This window comes from Hydractinia symbiolongicarpus, chromosome 4 (genome assembly GCF_029227915.1).
Source record: "Hydractinia symbiolongicarpus strain clone_291-10 chromosome 4, HSymV2.1, whole genome shotgun sequence".
Taxonomy (NCBI): Eukaryota; Metazoa; Cnidaria; class Hydrozoa; order Anthoathecata; family Hydractiniidae; genus Hydractinia; species Hydractinia symbiolongicarpus.
The window spans coordinates 4,558,568-4,578,163 of NC_079878.1; the positions used below are offsets into that span (position 1 = coordinate 4,558,568).

Genomic DNA, 19,596 nt, shown 5'->3' on the forward strand with positions numbered 1-19,596 from the left:
ATAAAGTCTCAGGCATGACTTTGCTAGGTTTATGTTGAAACTGCTGCCACACTGGAAGCAAATATTTTAACACAAGGACAGACCTATTTTTTAAATCAGTACTAGATTATCATAACAAATTTATGTTACATATTTTTACTTTTAGTTTCTTCCTGAACAACCAAAAAAATGTACAGAAAAGAGGAAAAACAACACCGCTTTAGAAAGAGGAATGATACCCCTATCTGATAAAGACATATTTTCAAAACCAAATGATCCAATTAGTAATGAAGTTAATAAACAACTGGCTTTTATTACTTCAACAGATGCAGTTAAAGTGTCACCAGAGGTACTGTCCTATTTTTGGCTGTTGTATTAGGATCAGCAAAAATATCAGCTATGAGGGCAACCTGCACAAGAAGCTTTCCTTTAAACGTTGTCATTATTAAAAATGTCATTGTTCAAATTGGCGATAGCATGAAAAGCTTATGATGTTTGAAGCCAAGACTTTCTGAGCAGTAGCATAACGATCTTTGTTAATAATTTGATGCACATAAGCTCAGAAATGTCAACACATAATCCATTTTTTAACTCTTTAGAAGTTTCAGGACACCTTACCATTGTTTGAAATTGGAACACCGCCAACACCTGGAACACCATCTCTTGACTCACCGATAAACACTTCACATGCAATTGTCACTAACCCAATACAATCTACTGTCATAAGCTCAATGCAATCCACTGTCACAAGCCCAGTACAATCAAATGTCGCAAGCTCGGTACAATCAACAGAAGACAATGCAACAAAGCTTTGCAAATTTAAAAAGAGAGACGGTAAATTTTGCAATATGAAGTCTTTACAAAAGTGAGACATTTTTTCTTTTTTTTTATATTCTTTTTTTTCTTTAATAAGAACAACCCAAACAATCAATAATTTTAAAAACCACAAATATTATTACCCACGCATTAGAAATAAATATATCATACCATGCAGATATATTGTTATGTACTGTTTGTTTTAACGTTACCCCTGACACCTTTAAAATAAAACGTAAATCTAGCTGACGAATGATATTACGTCACTAATGGGCAAAACATTCTCCATCGTACTTCCTTTCATGGCAAAATGCTCATGCAAAGGTTGTTTGTTTTATATTCAACCTTTATTTTGCTTATGTCTTCAAAATAGTTCTTGCACTATTGGTTGCTTTAACTGTTCTAGTAGATAAAGAAATCCAACTTTAAGCAAACAGTGGTTTCACAATATTTAAAATTGATAGAGTTGCATCGATAAATCACAGCAACTTTGTAGCTACCTTTGTTTAATTCTTATATTATTTTTCTCAATAAAACTATTTCATTTACGGACAGTTCGTATTTCGATTGGGCTAGGTCATGTTTTGTTTATGATTCTTTATCTGAATTTTTTTTATGGACATGTTTAATATGATAGTTTAGTAGGCGACGTTTCGGGAGATCCTTCTCCCATCATCAGGCAAAGTAAAATTATGTTGAGCATGTATTTATATAATTGCAGAGGATCGAAATTCATAAAAATTAACCAATCAGAAACGAGCTGATAATTACAGTTAATTACGGTAATTAACATTTTCGGACCTAGATGTGGGTAACTACTTCTTCTGTAGGGCTGGTAACCAAATCTCAGGAAGTTGATAAGAGATGCTGTTTATGTGTTACGTGCTACACTGTTGATGGTTTCTTTAATCTTCCTGGCCGTTGTTCTGGATTCTCTGTCAATGATTTTCTTCTCATCCCAATTAAACTTATGACTTCTGCTCCAGCTGTGGTCCACAATTTCGTTTTTCTTCACATCTCCGTTTCTCACTGCGCACATATGTTCTTGTACTCTTTGCTTAAACTTTCTTTTTGTTTCGCCTATGTACACTGGATCACAATCTTTACACGGGATTTCGTAAACAACATTGCATTGCTCTTTCAGGTTTATTTTGTCTTTTGGTTTAGACAAAGTGCTTCTTAGGGTGTTTTTAGAGTTAAGAATGCATTTGATCTTGTGTTGCCTTAAAACTCGACGAAGGCTCTCTCGCTAGTACCTGGTACAAAGGGTAGGAATGTTGATGCGATGAAATCCTCTGATGTTTCCTTGTTGTCTCCGTTGCATCTTCTCTTCATTTTATTTTCCACTTGCGTGATGACTTTATGACTGTATTCATTTGCGCTTCTCGTTTGATGACTTCTGTAGGATCCTTCTTGAGAAGTTTGTAAGGCCCGTTGTTGATGTGTTCGTTGCACTTGTCGATGTAGTCAGGTGTACTCATGATAACCGTTGTTCTCCCCTTGTCTGCCGGTAGGATTATGATATCTTTGTCCTTCTTTAGATTCTTCAATGACAGTCTTTCAGATTTTTGCAAATTGTCCTTTGGTGTTTTGCTTTTCTGTAGCGTGAGGCTTACTTTAGCTCTTACTGTGTCTGCCTCTTCTTTTGGTAGATCTTTAATTGCCTCTTTCACTTTCGCAACTATTTCCTTCTTTGGAATTGAAGCTGGTGTCATACAGAAATTCATTCCTTTTGATAGAAGGTTTGTTTCTTCTGTCGTGAGGTGTCTGTTGGAGAGATTGACAATCCATTTGCTCTTGTCTATACCCGTTTGTGAATCATCATTGAATCTGTCATTGATTTTCTTGATCCAGAACAACGGCCAGGAAGATTAAAGAAACCATCAACAGTGTAGCACGTAACAAACACATAAACAGCATCTCGTATCAACTTCCTGAGATTTGGTTACCAGCCCTACAGAAGAAGTAGTTACCTACATCTAGGTCCGAAAATGTTAATTACCGTAATTAACTGTAATTATCAGCTCGTTTCTGATTGGTTAATTTTTATAAATTTCGATCCTCTGCAAGTTTTATTTCTCATGAGTTGTTAACCAACCAGAAATATCTGGCATTGTAATCAGGAGTCATTATGTGTACAATAAGTTAAGAAATGCATCATACATCCAGTAAGTGGTAATATAAAAAAGAGTAATCAAAGTTTAGTTGAAGATAACAAGACTTACATACTCTTATACACATCAAGTTAATAAAGTAGATGTGAAAGTCTCTACTTACCTGATTAGTAGTAATTAGTAGCGCTAATGTTAGGTACCCAATTTGACAGTTCTAAGGATTAATTTCTACCTTCTCATTAATAATAGATGTAAATTTTTTGATGTAAAGAGCTAAATTTTACATTTTCTATGGTTAATATGCAAAGAAAATTTGTTTCTAAACTGTTTGTCACCTTGGTCAAGCAATGGCACAAGGTTTTTTAACAGTAATTGCCAAACTTGTTTACTACCATTTTTATTTTGCTTTTTAACAAATGAACTTTAGCTTATGCAGCTAATTGAATGATATTTGATTCTTTTTTACCTATTATGGTTTTTTATGAGTCTGGTATACCTAGGAGATGTCACATGTTATGCAAAAATTATATGTAACATAAGAAGGAAAGGAACAGAAATATGTTGTTGTTGTTTTAGATTTTGTGACTACCATAACCGAGTTGTGGATGCAGTGGAGTTGTATATCAAACAAAAAATTGAGGTGAATAAATCTAATGTTGCAGATGCTGTTTCGCTTATAGAAAGTCCTGATAAATTAGATGCAAATGTTTCAGTAAAAGTCAATAATTCTGATGACAGCTCTATATTGGAAAATATGTCACATTCTACAAGAAAACGCTCCTTGTCGCAGGGTTCCGAAAAAAATACAAGTGTATCTGTTGATTTTGCAATGCTTAAAGACTCCATCAATACAAGTCGCCAGAGATCAAATTCCACTTGCAAGTCTTCTGATAATAGTGATGGTGGTTCTTCACTGATGATAACTGGACAGAAAAATAATGTTAAAGTTGGTAGATTCAAATATTTAAAATTCTTAACTGGCAAATCTTCAGAAATAGACAAAAATAAATTACCACCAACTGTACGAAAGTTCTTAGATAAAAAAGTGCATAATTCAGCTGATTCTTGTGATGTCTCAGTTGCTGAAAGCTCACTCAAGTCACCACAGAAAGACCAACCTACTGCAAATGTTAGCTCAACAACAGTGACTGTGATTGATGAGACTGCAATTACTACACCCATAGCAGAAACAACATCAAATATTGATACAAATACTCCTAACAACAGCACTAAAAGTCTTGATGTGATAAGCCTAAATCAATATAACGAAAATATTACAGCCAGTCTTCAGGACGCAGTAAATGATGTGGTGATGATAAACACATTGTTCAGTCTTCCAGCGACAAGCACAAACAAAAAATTAAAAAAAATTGACAGAGGATTTAATTTTCTAAGTCCTGTGAAAGTTCCTGAGGCTACGAATTTAAACATCACAAAAGCTGCTCAGACTAAGTTATCAGATTCAACAACTGGTGTATCAACGAGCATCTGTAGCAACACTGCTGGTACTACAACTACTTCATGTCTACCTTGTAGTCATACATCGGAAGCTTCTACTATTTTATCTTTGTGTACTTCATTGGATAAAACTGTTCCATGTTGTAACATATCAAATGTAACTGCTATAAGTACCAGTGCACCAGTTTGCTCAAATAGTACACCAGGTAGCTCAAATATCTCTGACAGTATGAATAATTTTTCGACTTCTAGTGCTGGCACTCACAATTGTATTAATTCAGGTTTGGTAACAACGTGCTCTTCCACACCAGTAACAAACACAGCTGTGTCATTTAGTCAAATGGCATATGTTCGAAACCTTTCTGGAATATCACCTGTTTTAGAGCCGTGTAATAATCTAGAAATATTAGATAAGAAGGACACTGGTCAATTAAGTAAAAGAACATATTGCCCTTATAAAGATTTAAATGCAAAGAGTGAATCTGGATCGTATTTGGAGTCACTGTTGAGTAAACAAAGTGAGGATAATATGTCAGCAATGAGCAACAACTGGACATCACAAGCTGATTCAAGATCACCAGTTTCTAGTCCTGACTTAACAGCAGATTTTGATATCATAAGGAGTGATAATAGAGGTGTGTATTTCTTATTTTTTCTATGTTCTATATCTTGGTATTGTATTGCATGAGTGTGAACGAAAGATTTGACTCTAATATACGAACACCAACATTGCAGGGACATTGTAGCGACAATGGGTTAAACAATCTCGCTACCACTCAACTTCAGAACGTCAAAAGTCGTGCAGACTTCGATGTCTGTACGACATAGACATCTTTTGTACAGACATGCATTTTGTACAGACGCAGCTGTAATGTTGACTGATATAACAATAGCGTCTCTTAAAAATAAAAAGTGCTTTTTTTAAAAAAAATTGCCTTCTTTTATAATTAACTATTATTCACAGGCTTGTGAATTTAAACTACTGAAAGTGAGTATGTTAGTGCCGACATTCGGCAGCAATGTTTTGGTAACCCACAATAAAAATGAGGTCGACAAAGTTGATTTAGAGGCACTTCAGGGATCAGTACGTTATGTTCTCCTTTACTCTGGTTAAACTTTATGTCAACTAAGATCTTTCGCAGACGTGTTACTCTTTCTATTTATTGACAACTTTGACTTTTTTTCCTTAGAGTCGACTTTTCAAGATCTTAAATAACTTAAGATGCAGATTCTTCGTAACAAATTAAAATTTGAGGTGGTTTTCCTTTTTCTGCACCAAACGATGTATTAAAATCTTAATATTAATTTTTTCCTCACTTTTTAAACTAACAAAAAATTTTTAAAATATATCTAAATCTTCGCTTTCAGTGGAAGAATCAGTAGCTCACTTGAAAAATGAAAAGGTATCTTCACCAATAAATTTATACCCTCCTGAGGAGTTTTTCATTTGTGGATGGCCTCAACCGTTTATAAAAAGCACTTTTCAGTGTTATAAGCAAAAGAAGGGAATCTCACTTAAAATATTATTTTGCATATGGGCAGTTTGCTGGTGTCATTATGATGTTATTAAAATTTATTCCTAAGTATGTATATCCCGACTCAAGCAGATATTGCCAGAACTAAAATAATAACATTTGCACAGTACTTATGTTATTTATGCACTAATTTTCTGATGTAACGCAATCCTGTTTTGTTTCAGAGGATGAAGACAGTTTGTTTAATGTTAAAGAAGATGAAATGATCGAAGAAGAATTGGAAGACATAAGATCTAATCTTAGAAAACTGAGAAAACTAGTATCAAAGTATGAGGGGATGGAAAGGAGATTAGAAGATTTTAGAAAATATAAAAAAATACGCAAACGTCGATTAAAGGAACAGCAATTGACTAGTTTAGACAACAGTGGTGATGGGTCACCATTATTATTTTCTGAACCTGTTCAAGGTAAAACTACAGAGCAGTCAACAAATTCTGTGAAACAATCCATAAATGAATCATCAGCAACCTGCCAGAGCAGTAAATATAAAACACCTCCTGCAACTTTGAACGACTGTGACAATACGTTAAACTCATTATCAAGTAGTGCTTTGAACCATGATGATACTATCAGTGATTCATCTCTTCCTTCTCTTCAGAGTATTTTACAAAAAAGCCAGATTAAGAATACCTCAAATCCTTGGGATAGCGTTTCTAACAGCTACAGTGGAGAGATCTCAAATAATACGAATAATTTAAATAATAGCAAGCAAAACGATTTGCCTTGCTTAAAAGCTGTCAGTGGTACAAGCATAACAGATAAACAAATGGAAGATAAACGTCCTTCCAAAGAGACACCAGTGAAACAAAAATATAGAAGTAAATCAGATAAAAAAAGGAAAAATTGTGATTCTTCCAAAATCGATATGGGTCTGCAAGAAAATCTTTCTGAAAAGAGTAAGTGTGTAAAAACAGTAGCATCACCAGAAATTAATTTGAATAAGGATTCGAGTAACAGTTATGTAGAAAAGAAAAATACTATTTTGACAACTGGTTATGTTCAGAAGACGTATGGTTCCAGAAATAATGCAGGGGGAAGAAATCGTAGTACGGAGCCGTCAAAAGGAGAGAAAAAAAGTCAAACAAAAAACGGTTATAAAAATGCTGAAGTGAGACCTGCTGATTCAACTTGTGAAACAACGAAGAAGCGAAAATGCGATGCGACTGAAAAATCTATTACGCACAAGCATTTTAAAAATCCTATTGGACAGAATACGAAGCAAAGTAAACAATTCTTTTTGGTTATTTTTTCCCCTTCGTATCCTTTCTAAAAATATAAATTTTCAGGTTAGAGTCTTGATGACTGAAACGATTTCATACTAATGATAAAAACAAAAAACAAAAATACCTACCTGAAGAATTACGACATAACTGTAAACTTCGGTTTTATCTTAAGATATACTTCTTATACTCGCTCCTCACGTCCCAAACATCGAATAAATTGCTTTCTTAATCATAAAGTAACATTGTTGAACTTGCAGGACAACGTTAATTTTTTTAAATACTTTAATTGGAGAAACTTTCGCGAGAACAAAAAAATTCACGAAATTTTTTGGATAAACATTCGCGAATAAAGAAATTCGGAAATTTCGTGAGATTAACTTTTACAAATGAAGAAACCCGCAAATTTTTGCAAGATAAACTTTCGCGAACAAGAATTTTTCAGTTAGAAAAAAGCTTTAAAATTTTAGCATAATTGAAAATGTTATAAATTTTCTTTCTTAAAATAAGATTTTTAAGTGTTTTGTGCGTTTTTTGGTGAAAAATGATAAAATAGCTTACTGGATAAACTTTCCCGAATGAAGAAATTCGAAAACTTTCAGGAGATAAATGAAGAAACTCGCACATTTTCGCGAGATAAACTTTCGCAAAAATGGCGAAAAATTGCGAATTCTCCAATTAAGTAATGTTCCACATTTTCATCTTATAGAAAAAGCAATAACCGAGGTTGTAAAAGTTGACAAAAGACTTGTTAGTGTTACTCATATAAAAGTAAGATCTGGTATTAATTTGTGTATGATTACTTCTATCCAATAGAAGACGTTAGCAAATTTTTCTAATTTTATTTGTTCCAATACTCCATAATAAGCATCTGCATCAGGATTTATGATTAGTGGAATTTCATTTTACTACATCATAGTGCGTTAATTGAGTTGTTTTTTATATTGTGTTCTTCTGTAGAACATCATGTTGTCAAATAATGGCTACCATGTTTTATCTTTTGTTGCTGATAACTACTCATCAACAAAGTTTGTTTCTTTAAATCCTTTATAGTTTCAAACTAATTAGGCTATCATGTTTATTGTTTTAGGTTTTCTGTTCCCAATTCTTTTTCTAAGTTCTAACTAGTTAATTAGGCTTGAAATAAAGAATTTTAACTTACAATTTTCTTATCAAAACGTCTTTAAAAAACCCTTCTCACAGGTAGCTAGCTATCAGTTTGACTAAGTAACCCACTTATGCAATATAGAAGCTTCTTAGTAATGAACAAACTATTTCATGGTGTTAGCAATTAATACTGATGGAAGGATACATACATTGTTTTTAGGTGGCCTACGAATATCTGTTTATAGCAACAAACTCACTCACGTTATTTGTGTATGATATGAAGGTGAATATAAATTGTTGTCTTGTAACCGCAAATTTCTTGACATGTACTTAGCAAGATAGCTTTTGTTTTATTTTTCCAGTCACAAAACAATATGCAAAAGATACCATTAGAAGGGCTTAAAAAGCTGACATGTTTTGAGGTGATGTTTGATTAGTTATTTTTTTATGTATAGTACGTGTTTGTATTGTTCGTTGTTTTTATTTTGCTTTTATTGTCCATATATTTGTTTTACAGCAATAGTTATGTGATTTTCATGATAACTATCTGTCTCATGTAAGATTTCTAAAAGAATCACAAAAGGTCAAGATAGCTTTTACCAGTTTTGTTGACTGTACACACTGTCAAAATAGCTTTCAAACTATGCCTAAAAATTGTTGTACTTTGCAAACTCACAAAAGAGTTTTTCAAAAAGTCTAAACATTACGGTTTTTGTTATGAGACTTCGTAAAGCTTTCTTTTAAAGTCTAAACAATGCAGATATTTTGAGTGTAAGCAAGCATTCGAGGGAAGTCGAATCATATTTTGAATGGGTACATTGCAATTTGTACTAAACTGTCTATTAAGTGGCAATTCAAATCAGGGGTATAATATAAAACAATAGAATTTTAAACAGGTAATTAAATGCTATTCAGAATGATAGTATCTTTTTCTAAAAGGAAGGGTTGTAGTTTGTTATGCTTGTACTCGGTACGCCTTACAATTTATTAGCAAAGTTTCTATTTGTAGGTTGGTATGAATCGTGATAGAAAAATATTATACATTGGATGTAAATCATCTTCGATTGTTGGCTTGTGCTTTCATGTAAGTCTTTTTTGTAAGACTCGATATTTAGTGTGCTGGTGATAATAATAAGGGATTTTTGTTTTTTTATTTTTAGTCCTGGAATGTTGTGCAAAGGTTTTCCTTTAAGTCACACTTTATGGTTACGTGTATGAGTTTTATTGCTGACAAATTATTTGCTGGATTTACAACCGGGAACTATTGTTATGTAAAACCTGAGGTAATACCATTTTTTACAATTTGTGGTGTTGTCACAACCTGGCTTAGAAAAATATACTTGAGTGGGTTGGTAGCAATGTTTTATGCAAAGTTTCACGAAAGAAAAAGTAGTTTAAAAGTTAATCCTAACTGTAAATTGTGTTAGATTAACATAACATCCCCTTTAAACATATTTGGGAATAATAATAACATTTAGAGCGTCATTTTATTTTTTATTTTTTATTTTCAAATTGTGTTTTTAGGGGGTTATTATACTTACATTTTAATATTTAATTTTTAAGAGGAAAGAATGGCTACAAATCTTTTTAGCTTTGACTTTTTTATTTTTGTGATACCTGCGTTTCTATCAAAACATAAAAAGTGTTTAAAATTACTTTGATATTTTTATTCTGTATTAAATTTTCAGTGAAGAAATATAATTGTAAGATTAAGATACACAATGTCCCCAGTTTACACAACAAGTTTTTAGGCTGTTCTCCTGCATACAATGACACGAATCAGTCAAGTTGTTTGTATCCCTTTTTTTCGTTATTATCGAATAATAAACAGTGAGAACTTGATTTAATGTAGTTAGTAACTATCTGGGACTTATTTTTACATTTGTCAATCCAGAACAATTGGAATGTTTATTTGTATGATTTATATTTCCCTTTTTTTGTACAAACTAGGCTCTTTTTTTAAATAGCAAAATGCCATAAAAACAGATTCCACAATTTCTTTACAAACCACCTCTTTTAGCTGGTCAGTAACCATATTATTAGTTGGTCAGTATCTTATTTTTAGTTGATCGGTAACTTGTATTTTAAAGATAACAAAGCTTTTTGTTTTAGTTTTAATTATGACAAAAATAACCTTTATTCTAGGCAAACACATGCAGTCATATGTATGGTCCATTCAGTACTAAAAGACCTGGCATTACATGTATGCAACCTGTCAAAAAAGAAAATACAGAATTGCTTCTGGGCACAAAACATGGTTGTATTTATGTGATAAGTATGGTAAATGATTTTGCTGTTTTATTTTTGTTCGGTTTATATTACTATTTCTTGTCAGGTAGAGATGATCATTTGCTGATTTACTGTGATGTTTTTCTAAAATCACCATTTCATGTGTCCTTTAATTTTGATATTAATTTTGTATCACTTAAATGGAAATCTAACTAAGAATAGATTAACATTTTTGCAACTGTAATTTTTAGTATATATGAGGTTTTAGAATGTTTAGTATGTGTAAGCCTTTAAAATATTTAGTATATGCGGGGCTTCGAAATGTTTACTATATGCGAATCTTTAAAATGTTTAGTGTGTGTGAGGCTTTAAAATATTTTTTCGCAGAGTGGTTTGGTGGTTAGTACCATATACATGGCTGGAAAGAACGCTGCTGTTGCTCATATGCAGGTGAGAAAAATCAAGTATCACTGCGAAACAAATTTGGATTTTTACTTAAACAAACGAAGTAACTAAAATAACAAAAAGCCCTTTTCCAGTGCACCAACACTGCAATGTGATTTGTACCATCTACACATATTCTGATTAGTGTAGGTATTCCCCTTTAAATGCAGACCAAAGTATTTTTCATGATTTTGCAAACTAACCTCTCTAACGTCAAGTGCTTTAAAGGAAGAAACTTTATCAATGATTTACGAATTTAAGGACTAATTTCATGAATAATATTTTGATCAAAAAAATTCTGCTAGAAAATTGAAATAGTAAATTCCACACAAAAAATGCGTTCTTTCTCATTCTCAAGTAAGAAGGCGTAGGCGAGAAATTAACAAATTGATATAATTTATTCCCGCTTTTGTGTGTACATTAAGACTTTACTAATTTATACAACTTCTTATCTCACGTGATTTACTTTCTTCATGATTTAGGTGATGGACGATACTCTGTATGCTGTCAGTGCTAATAAAACAATCCATATATATGAATGCACGGTATGCGGCTCTTTCCACTTTCTGCACGCCGTCTTCGTAAGAAAGTTGCGGAGAGTAGATTTTGGATATATCTTTTTGTTTTTCAGCACTACAGCGAAAAAAAGGTGATTGACTGCCCCACTATGTACCTGCCAGTATCACCTTGCTCTGTTTCAACAATGCTTTACACTATCCATCCTACTAAATATACCATCGTTGAAACAGATCTTAGGGTAGGTTTTTCTGATTTAGTTTAGTTTTCTATGACCAATAGTAAAACCCAGTACTACATCTTCTAACGAATTTAACACTTGGCATCTGCTGGATGGCAATATAATGGATATTGCATGAAACTATTATAAAATATTCTTTCCATTAAATATAAATTACTATAACATTTAGATAAACTTTCCAATGTCGTAAACGAAAAAATAAATTATTTAAACTCATACCCTTTATTCTGTTTTCTTAACTATTTTTATTCGTAGCCAAGACCTAGTGTTGTACGCCAAATGTTATTCTACAGAATAGCTGTATTTGCATCCTTTTGGTTTGTAACAACTACCTGTTATAAAATAGTGCATTAATAAATCCTTTCTTTACCTATTTATGTTCTGTGAAGTACACACAAAAGATTAATAAGGGGTTCAGAATTCTAGTTGTGTATATGGTGAGTTTACATGGTGTTAAGGTTATTTATCAAAATAAATGCTGGCGTCATATTTTATATGACGTTATGTTTTATTATATATATGGGGAGTATGAAAGCGAGGTTCCAATGGAAAAAGCAGCCAATTCTATTGTTGAAAATTAGAATCAATCTACGTTCTCATTTAAAAAATGATGAAATGTACAACCAGTGCTAGAAATAGTTTTCTATCTTCGGTTTTATTCCAGTAGCCTTATATATTTTTCAAACCAGTTTTGACCAATTTTTTTTGAAAAGTATATATTGCTAACTTGAGAAAATACTACTGCGTGTTCCAGGTAAGAAAGCGTGTTTGCAAAATGACATTAAATTTATTAAATTCATGGTGGACATATTGTGGATTACGTTATTTCATCTCTATAGAAGGCTGGTTCAAAATTTTGTTATTTTTTTAATTCTTTAGACGGGAAAATGCATCCAAATGTACCAGAGTGAGCACGGTGCAGGATTAAAAAGTCTTTGTGCAAGTGAAGAAGACAAGGAGACTGTGGTATGTGTCATTTTAATGATTTTCACTACTTACAGCCTAATCATATACAAGTGACCCTAATCTGACATTTGTTGCATGGTGTCGCGGCTACCCAATCATATATGGGTTGCCTTAACCTGAAAAGATCTTTGAAAAATAGTCTATTTTCTCAATAAATGATCATATTAGACCGACAATTAGTTTAAAATTGATTGGAAAAACCTACGCAAATAATCTATTTGTCCGATTTCATTGAACAATTTCTTTCGCCACAGCACTATGTATATTTGCTTGAATTTGTTTTGTTTTGTGTGTCAGGTGTACGCAGCAGCTGGCAATGGTGAAGTAACAAAAATTCGACCTGCACAAATAGCAAAACATAACGTCAATCTCGTACCTAAGAAAAGTAAGCCGGCGGAAGGTGAATGTTTTTGTGAATATTGTCACGTGATACTACCGAAATCTTTGTTGAGGCGTCATCAAAAAAAATATACTTGTTTTACGTGTAAAGGATGTTTGTGTTATCACTGGAAAGGTGGTGACCAAGCGATGCACGATCATAAGCTCCGTCACCATGGCTTCAGCAAGGAATGAAGAAAAAGAAGTATCTTGTTGATTTTGTGTTTGTGATGTAATAGAAACTGAAAGGAAATAATGTTGATAGCTAACAGCTGTAACTCGTCGTCGACCTGAAAGTAGATGTGTTTTGGATCTAACGCGACCCAGGAAGCACTGTTTCTTACCCTTTTGCCATAAATTAGTTATTTTTATGGAGTTATAATTTTTATTATAGTTTTTCTTTTACAAATATCCAGTGCTTAAGAAATTTTATATTTATATATCGTCACATTTATTTCTCCATTTCCTCTACTCGGATTGTTTTTACATTTATTTTGAGTGAATTTAGTCCAAGACTGGATTTATTGTTTTTTTGGATTTTTTTGAGAATATATTTGTTTATTTTTAGTATTTCTTACCGTAATTCTTTCGTTAGCCCTTAAATAGGTATAGTACTCCGATGCCTTGAAAGTATTAATTTTTATAGAAGTTTTGCAAGGTTTTTTAATATGTTTTTTTTTTCGCGCATCTTCAGAAGTTTTTTTTTTTAATTTAGCAAATTAAGCGAGAGTTACAATACTTATTTTTTAAATACATAGCGATTAAACAAATCACTTCCTAACATTAAATTTTCAAAAGAAAATTTTATTCGGTGTTCTTAATTAAATATTTTTTTAGTAAATTAAACTGGACGCTTTATTCAGAATTTAAGCTGCCGTGACATTGTTTGATAATCTGCACTATCGAAAAACATAAATTAACATCTCCTCCAGAAGTATACCTGTTAGCAACATTTTCTCCCTTTTGCAAAGCCATAATGTTTTTCCGTGTTTTTTTTTCAAAATATGCATAGAGGTGCTGTGTGATTACAGTAATAATTTATTCTTTGCTTGTGGCATCACCTTTGAAATCTCCTTTTTCAATTCCTTTAAAAAAAAATGTGAAAAAATCTCCAATCTCAATTGTTTGAATGAAAATGCTATCATCTTCTCAAAAAATCTCCTCCAATCTCAATTGTTTTCAGAAAATCGTTTTTTTTTTTAAATTTAGAATGTTCAGTAAATAAATCCAATTTAATTAATTTATATAATCCGAAAGTATATAACCTATTTTTTCTAAATTCCACTAATCGGTGTTTTAATTAGTAGGAATTTTGGAATTCTTCTTAGGTTAAATACGTAATCAAGTTTTGCAGCCATTTTTTACGATTTGTTGGTACTTTTTTGTTGCCATGGAGCTGAAATATAAAAGCGTTGTGAATGTGGAAGCGCACTATTGCTTCCAATCAGTAAATTTTTCTTATGTGTTAGAAATATAGTTAAAAAAATAATTTCAGGTTTTTTTGGATATTGTGCTTTTTAAAAAATCTGTATGGTTTTCAATAACTATTATTCCCAATATGGTGCTGTCTTTTTACGTACAAGATTGTGGCACAGTTACAAAAAACCCGCAGATTAACTTTTAATTAACTTTTTTGTAAACATTGGCAAGTTATCTTTATTATTCTCATCTTTAGATGAACAATAACATATAATGGCTCAAGGTGTTGAAACAAGAATCATTTTATCACCGGAAATCAAGAAATTTCTGTCCAACCTTCTAAAACATGGCAGCATTAGTCGAACTTTAAAAACGAAAATACGCATAGCATTAACTAACGACAGCGAAACTGAACACTCCATACCGTATGAAGTTCTCACAGATGCGCATGATTTTTATACTGAATTCACGTTAACAACGGGAAACAGTGATTATGTTGAGATTCGTAACTTAGTGAAGACTTCAAAAGTATTTAACGAAACTATCCCAGAACCTGTTAGGTCGCCAGAATTAGTGAAACGTTTAACCAAACTCAAAGCTGAACAAGAACAAAGAGAATATGACAAAATGGTGAAGAATGTCAAGACGAATAAAATGACATTAGGGCAGGAAGTTGGACAAGCTGTCAGAACAACAGGACAGCAAGTCATGTCCGTTGTCAACTTTGTGTTGTCCGTGGTTGCGACTTTTGCGTTCGCTTTTGTCGCATCGCAGTATGCATTCTCAGAAGATTTGGGTTTAAGACTAATTTTTTCCATTGTTTTGGCAACTGCTGTGGCATTAGCTGAATTATTTTTTATGGCAAGAATTGAGATTTGATGTCATATTAGTCTGATTCGTGCAGTTATACAAATTTTTATACTTCAGATCCTTTTTATGGTAGCTAATATATACTTAAATAAAGTTTTTGTCTGATAGAACTGTTGTTAAGGCCGATTGTCATGCCTCAATTCTTTCACTATAGCGCAAAAATCGTAAGGTATGCGCAAAAGGTACAACTTACCGCTGACTATGCTAGAGAGACAGAGGGAGCCATAGCTGGCAACTACATTATCAAATCAAGCGAGACTATACAGCAGCTTTTAGCTTGATTTTTGCTTGATTTTAAGAAATACTTGTGGTGAAATATCAAGTGTTTATCAGCATGGTATAAAATGAATTTGTTCTGCATTTCAGAAACAGCCGTTTAATTCGCACTAGCTTTTTGTTTCTGATATTCTTCTAACTTTTTTTTTAATTGCCAGCGCGAAATGGAAAGAGCTAATTATCTTAAATTTTTCTAAAAAATGTTTTCTGTCTACAACAGTCAATTCTGATTCATTTAAACTTTAGGCAGTTAACTTCAATAAAGTTAAAATGGCGCTACACCGGAAAGATTATGGTATGGAAATCGACATTTACAAAGGGAGCCTAAAACGATTTTTATTGTCTGCATTTTAAGAATTAACCCTAAGATTTTAATCAATGTTGCCAGTTTTTCTGCTCTTTTCAAATAAATTTTCCGCGCAGTCGGTATGTTTGATCTATTCTCATTGTTTTGATATGGCTGAGTTATTCACAGGCGCTCTTCCACCAAGGAATTTTTAATTATTATTTTATTAAAGAGAAGATAGATTTAACTTTGTAAATCAAATAGCTGTGCTTGGTTCAGTAGCATTTTTATTGCGTTCAGAATCAAAGAATAAAAATAAGAATTATAATATGTCATTTCTTGTGTTTTTCTTTCTCTTACTTCTAACATTTTGTTTTGCTATAAATGGGGAAAAAATAATTTTTTGAGGATTTTAGCATAGCGAAAATATAATTTGTCCGTGAAAACTTTTAATTGATGCCGCTTTAGCGTTCAATTTAAATAGCAAATATACGTATATATGAAAAGTTGGATAATCTTGTAATTATCAGTTCATTCAAATTGTCTTTTTACGTGCAAAAATGGACAAATGTATGTCCACACAAAATTCCACTTATTTTCTCTCTTAAACGAATATATATTATCTTCTTAATTTCAGTAATGATTAGCTACCTGTATCTGATTTAGTATTTTTGAATGGATTACTACTTTTTTATATAATTTATATAATTTATAATTTCATATTTTAGACCTGTAATTAATGTAAACATACAAACAAAAGAAGCAGTATGCAACCTTGGGAATATTCATGTCTTACTAATAGAATTAACAACATGCAGACAAAGTTAGTCCCTAACATGTCGTTTCATTCGTCAAACGGTGTAAATGGCTCATTGACTAGTGGGTAAGTGAGTTAACATTGAAATATATAAATCCAGCCCTGACTAACTTCTAGCTTTTTTTAAAATACAATAAAAGTATTCACAAGAACAAAAATGTCAACTCTTTTCTCGAACATCGTGGACAGCCTGATGTTTATCCAAAATACATTGTTCCTTAAAAATCTATTTTACTTTAGATCGAATTATTTCGTCTTTTTGAAGTTTCTAGTCTGCCTTCATATTTGACGCATTTTAGGTAAAATAAAGAAAAATCGCCAATAAATCTCATACCAAATTTTAACTGTCTGCATTAAAACTAAAAAAATTCCCTATTAAAGATATGTTTCTCAAAAATTTTCGACGAAAACTGAATATATATTCCTTTATTTGTATCAAGTATTACATTTGTTTGAAACCGAGGCTTCATACGAATCAAAAATTACGAAGGCTTGGACAAATATAGTACTTCCCCAGATAGATTAAAGTTCCAAATTTTCGTCGAATTTCTAAACAAAAAGAACATAACTTTTTTTTGTCGCAAAATGAAATCATAAAGTGAGAGATAATAAGCTAAAATCAATGTTGCAAAATTCATTTGTAATCTTGGCATATTTTTCGTAAAATTCAATGTTTTTTCATGTTTGTTTTCGTGGTCATTCTGTGTTACATGTGACAGTAAGAATTATTTTTAAGTTTGGTCTTTTGCAGTGTGAACATGGACGTTAGTGCATTAAAACGTAAAATTGAAGACTGTAAAAATGACGTCATAGCAAAGGTAACATTTTGACTTGTATATGGCATTTTTGACATTAGCGCGTCCATAATTCATTTTCCGCAAATGGAGAAATTTGACTTAAACTCCTGTTTTTGGGTGGAGAAGTCCACAGGAAGTGCTAAAATTAAAAATGTTTTTTTAGAGATTTACAGTTTACTTCAAATGTTTTTGCTCATTTTTATATCTCAGTATCTTATTTTAAGGCTTTTAAGGTCTTGTTTTGTAGCAAAATTATAGAAAGTTCCTAAGTATGCCAAATCTAATTTGTTTTCAAAATTTGCGAATCACGATACGAGGTCCGGGAGTTTAGGATTTAACACTGGTTTCCAAATGTAAACAAAAACGTGTCAAGAACGGAGGGTTTAAAGTTTAACTAAAATTAAATATGGCTGCTCTAATTCCGGAAAGGCGTTTTGGAGGAAAAGTTTAGAATATTCATATCTTTTAAAGTTAAAGGAATTTTTTTCTCAAGTATCAGAGAGGAATACTTGTTAATGGTAGTCTTATTTTGTTACCCGGTCATTTTGGATACGCCTTTCTTCTTTTTCAGAGGCTGAAGACTTGAACTGGAAATTAGTTAGAATTTTTATGCTTTGAATATTTTTGAAAATGTTTGCTATAACTTTTTGTGACTCTCTGAAAATTTTAGATCTAAAAATGGTAAAAGAGATTGTTTTGGAAAAAATGATTGAAAAAAAACATGTTTTTGTGAAGTTTTTTTACGCTTCTAAAATAATGTAGACCGTTCAATGTGTTTTGGAAAAAGATTTGTGTTTTTTACTTTTTGTAAATATGTGATTTATTTGTTTCTATGAGTGATAGGGATATTTTTACTTTTGCTAAACTATATTTAAATAGGGTAGCGATTTATTCTTATGAATGTAGTTTTTCCTAGGTTTTTGTTAAATTAAAAAATTAATTATCCTGAGCTACCAAATTCCGTGGTAGCAGGGTATTATAGAGCTATTTATTGACATGAAAATATTTTTCTTGTCTCATAGATTCAAAATTATTGTGGCATAAATCAGAAATCCAATCTAATTTCTTTCATTTGATTCATAATAATCTTCGGAATATAATTAACGAACACTAATTTTAAGCATACGGTAAAAGAGGTCTGTAACTGTTGTGTATGCAACAAAATATCAATACACCTTATTGTTTAAAAGGATAAAATTTTGAATAAAATGTTTTTTATGTTCGTATTCATGATAAAATCTTTTTTTTTTGTCATTTTCACATAGTAAGTTCATTGGCCTTTCCCAGCAAATCTTTCAGTGCGTCATTATCAAATCTTTTCGTATTATCATACATTCGTAAGTAAATTGCTGTGTCGAATATTTGTTGCTGAAGCATTCTATCTTAAAGTGGAGGCTAAGGTCTCGTCAAATATCACAGGCCCGACTGATTAATTTTCTATATCCGATGTCTGTTTATTATCCGATGATATAATTCGGTGCACATCGTACTTAATACTTGAAATATTTAAAAACTTCTATTTAGCGAATATGCTCGCGAAGTGAGTTTTTTATATCTTGTTAAATCAAGCACAGGTGAATGTTAGTATGCTTAACTCAGTTGTGACCTAACGTTATAAGTAGATGTGACCACGAGAAATATTTTAAAGCTAGCCGGGAGACTCGGCGTTAAACCACAAGTGAATGTGTGAACCGGCGTTGAACACTCTGTGGAGCGCTTAATAAGAGCTGTAACTGTGCCACACGATCAGGTGGAGCGCTGTACAGGTATACAGTATGTCGTAAACCAAGTAAAGTGCATAAATCATTATAGTATAAAATAACTTTATACTACTATAAAATAACTTTTTCGCAACAATAGCTGAAATAAGAACAGAGCTTACAAACCAGCCGTTGTTACTCCGTCATAGCAAAAACAATCGGTCAATATAATTTTATTTCGCGGAATAAGTTTTTGTGAAAGTAAAAAAAATTAATCGTGACACCTGGCTGAGCGCTTAGTACCGTTAAACGGTGTTGCACAGGCGTGCATGGACAATACCCTTATGAAAAAAAACTTTCTCGCAGACTCAAATAAAAACACAAGAAACAGCCCATTGTTAACACAGTGTCGAGTGCTTAGTCCAGGT

General features: G+C 32.2%; 2 protein-coding genes across 3 annotated transcripts in view; both read left to right on the forward strand.

The window, feature by feature from the left end:
• The window catches only part of LOC130640846 (putative uncharacterized protein DDB_G0282133), a 33,422-nt gene extending 18,930 nt beyond the window's left edge, over positions 1-14,492 (forward strand). For both annotated transcript variants that reach the window (XM_057447414.1, XM_057447415.1), the window contains 15 exons: positions 146-328; positions 579-844; positions 3,486-5,002; positions 6,067-7,125; positions 7,832-7,893; positions 8,450-8,512; positions 8,592-8,651; positions 9,239-9,313; positions 9,390-9,512; positions 10,375-10,509; positions 10,846-10,908; positions 11,385-11,447; positions 11,534-11,659; positions 12,539-12,625; positions 12,923-14,492. In XM_057447414.1, coding sequence (XP_057303397.1) covers positions 146-328; positions 579-844; positions 3,486-5,002; positions 6,067-7,125; positions 7,832-7,893; positions 8,450-8,512; positions 8,592-8,651; positions 9,239-9,313; positions 9,390-9,512; positions 10,375-10,509; positions 10,846-10,908; positions 11,385-11,447; positions 11,534-11,659; positions 12,539-12,625; positions 12,923-13,198 — 4,158 coding nt within the window. In that variant the 3' untranslated portion in view covers positions 13,199-14,492. The remainder of the gene's footprint in view (positions 1-145; positions 329-578; positions 845-3,485; positions 5,003-6,066; positions 7,126-7,831; positions 7,894-8,449; positions 8,513-8,591; positions 8,652-9,238; positions 9,314-9,389; positions 9,513-10,374; positions 10,510-10,845; positions 10,909-11,384; positions 11,448-11,533; positions 11,660-12,538; positions 12,626-12,922) is intronic.
• Positions 14,493-14,648: 156 nt separating this feature from the next.
• Positions 14,649-18,455, forward strand: LOC130640849 (transmembrane protein 199-like). The gene is made up of 3 exons (XM_057447420.1): positions 14,649-16,737; positions 17,423-17,489; positions 18,040-18,455. Exon 1 carries the CDS (start codon positions 14,696-14,698, stop codon positions 15,299-15,301), a length of 606 nt encoding a protein of 201 aa, XP_057303403.1. The 5' UTR covers positions 14,649-14,695; the 3' UTR covers positions 15,302-16,737; positions 17,423-17,489; positions 18,040-18,455.
• The last annotated feature ends 1,141 nt before the right edge of the window (positions 18,456-19,596 follow it).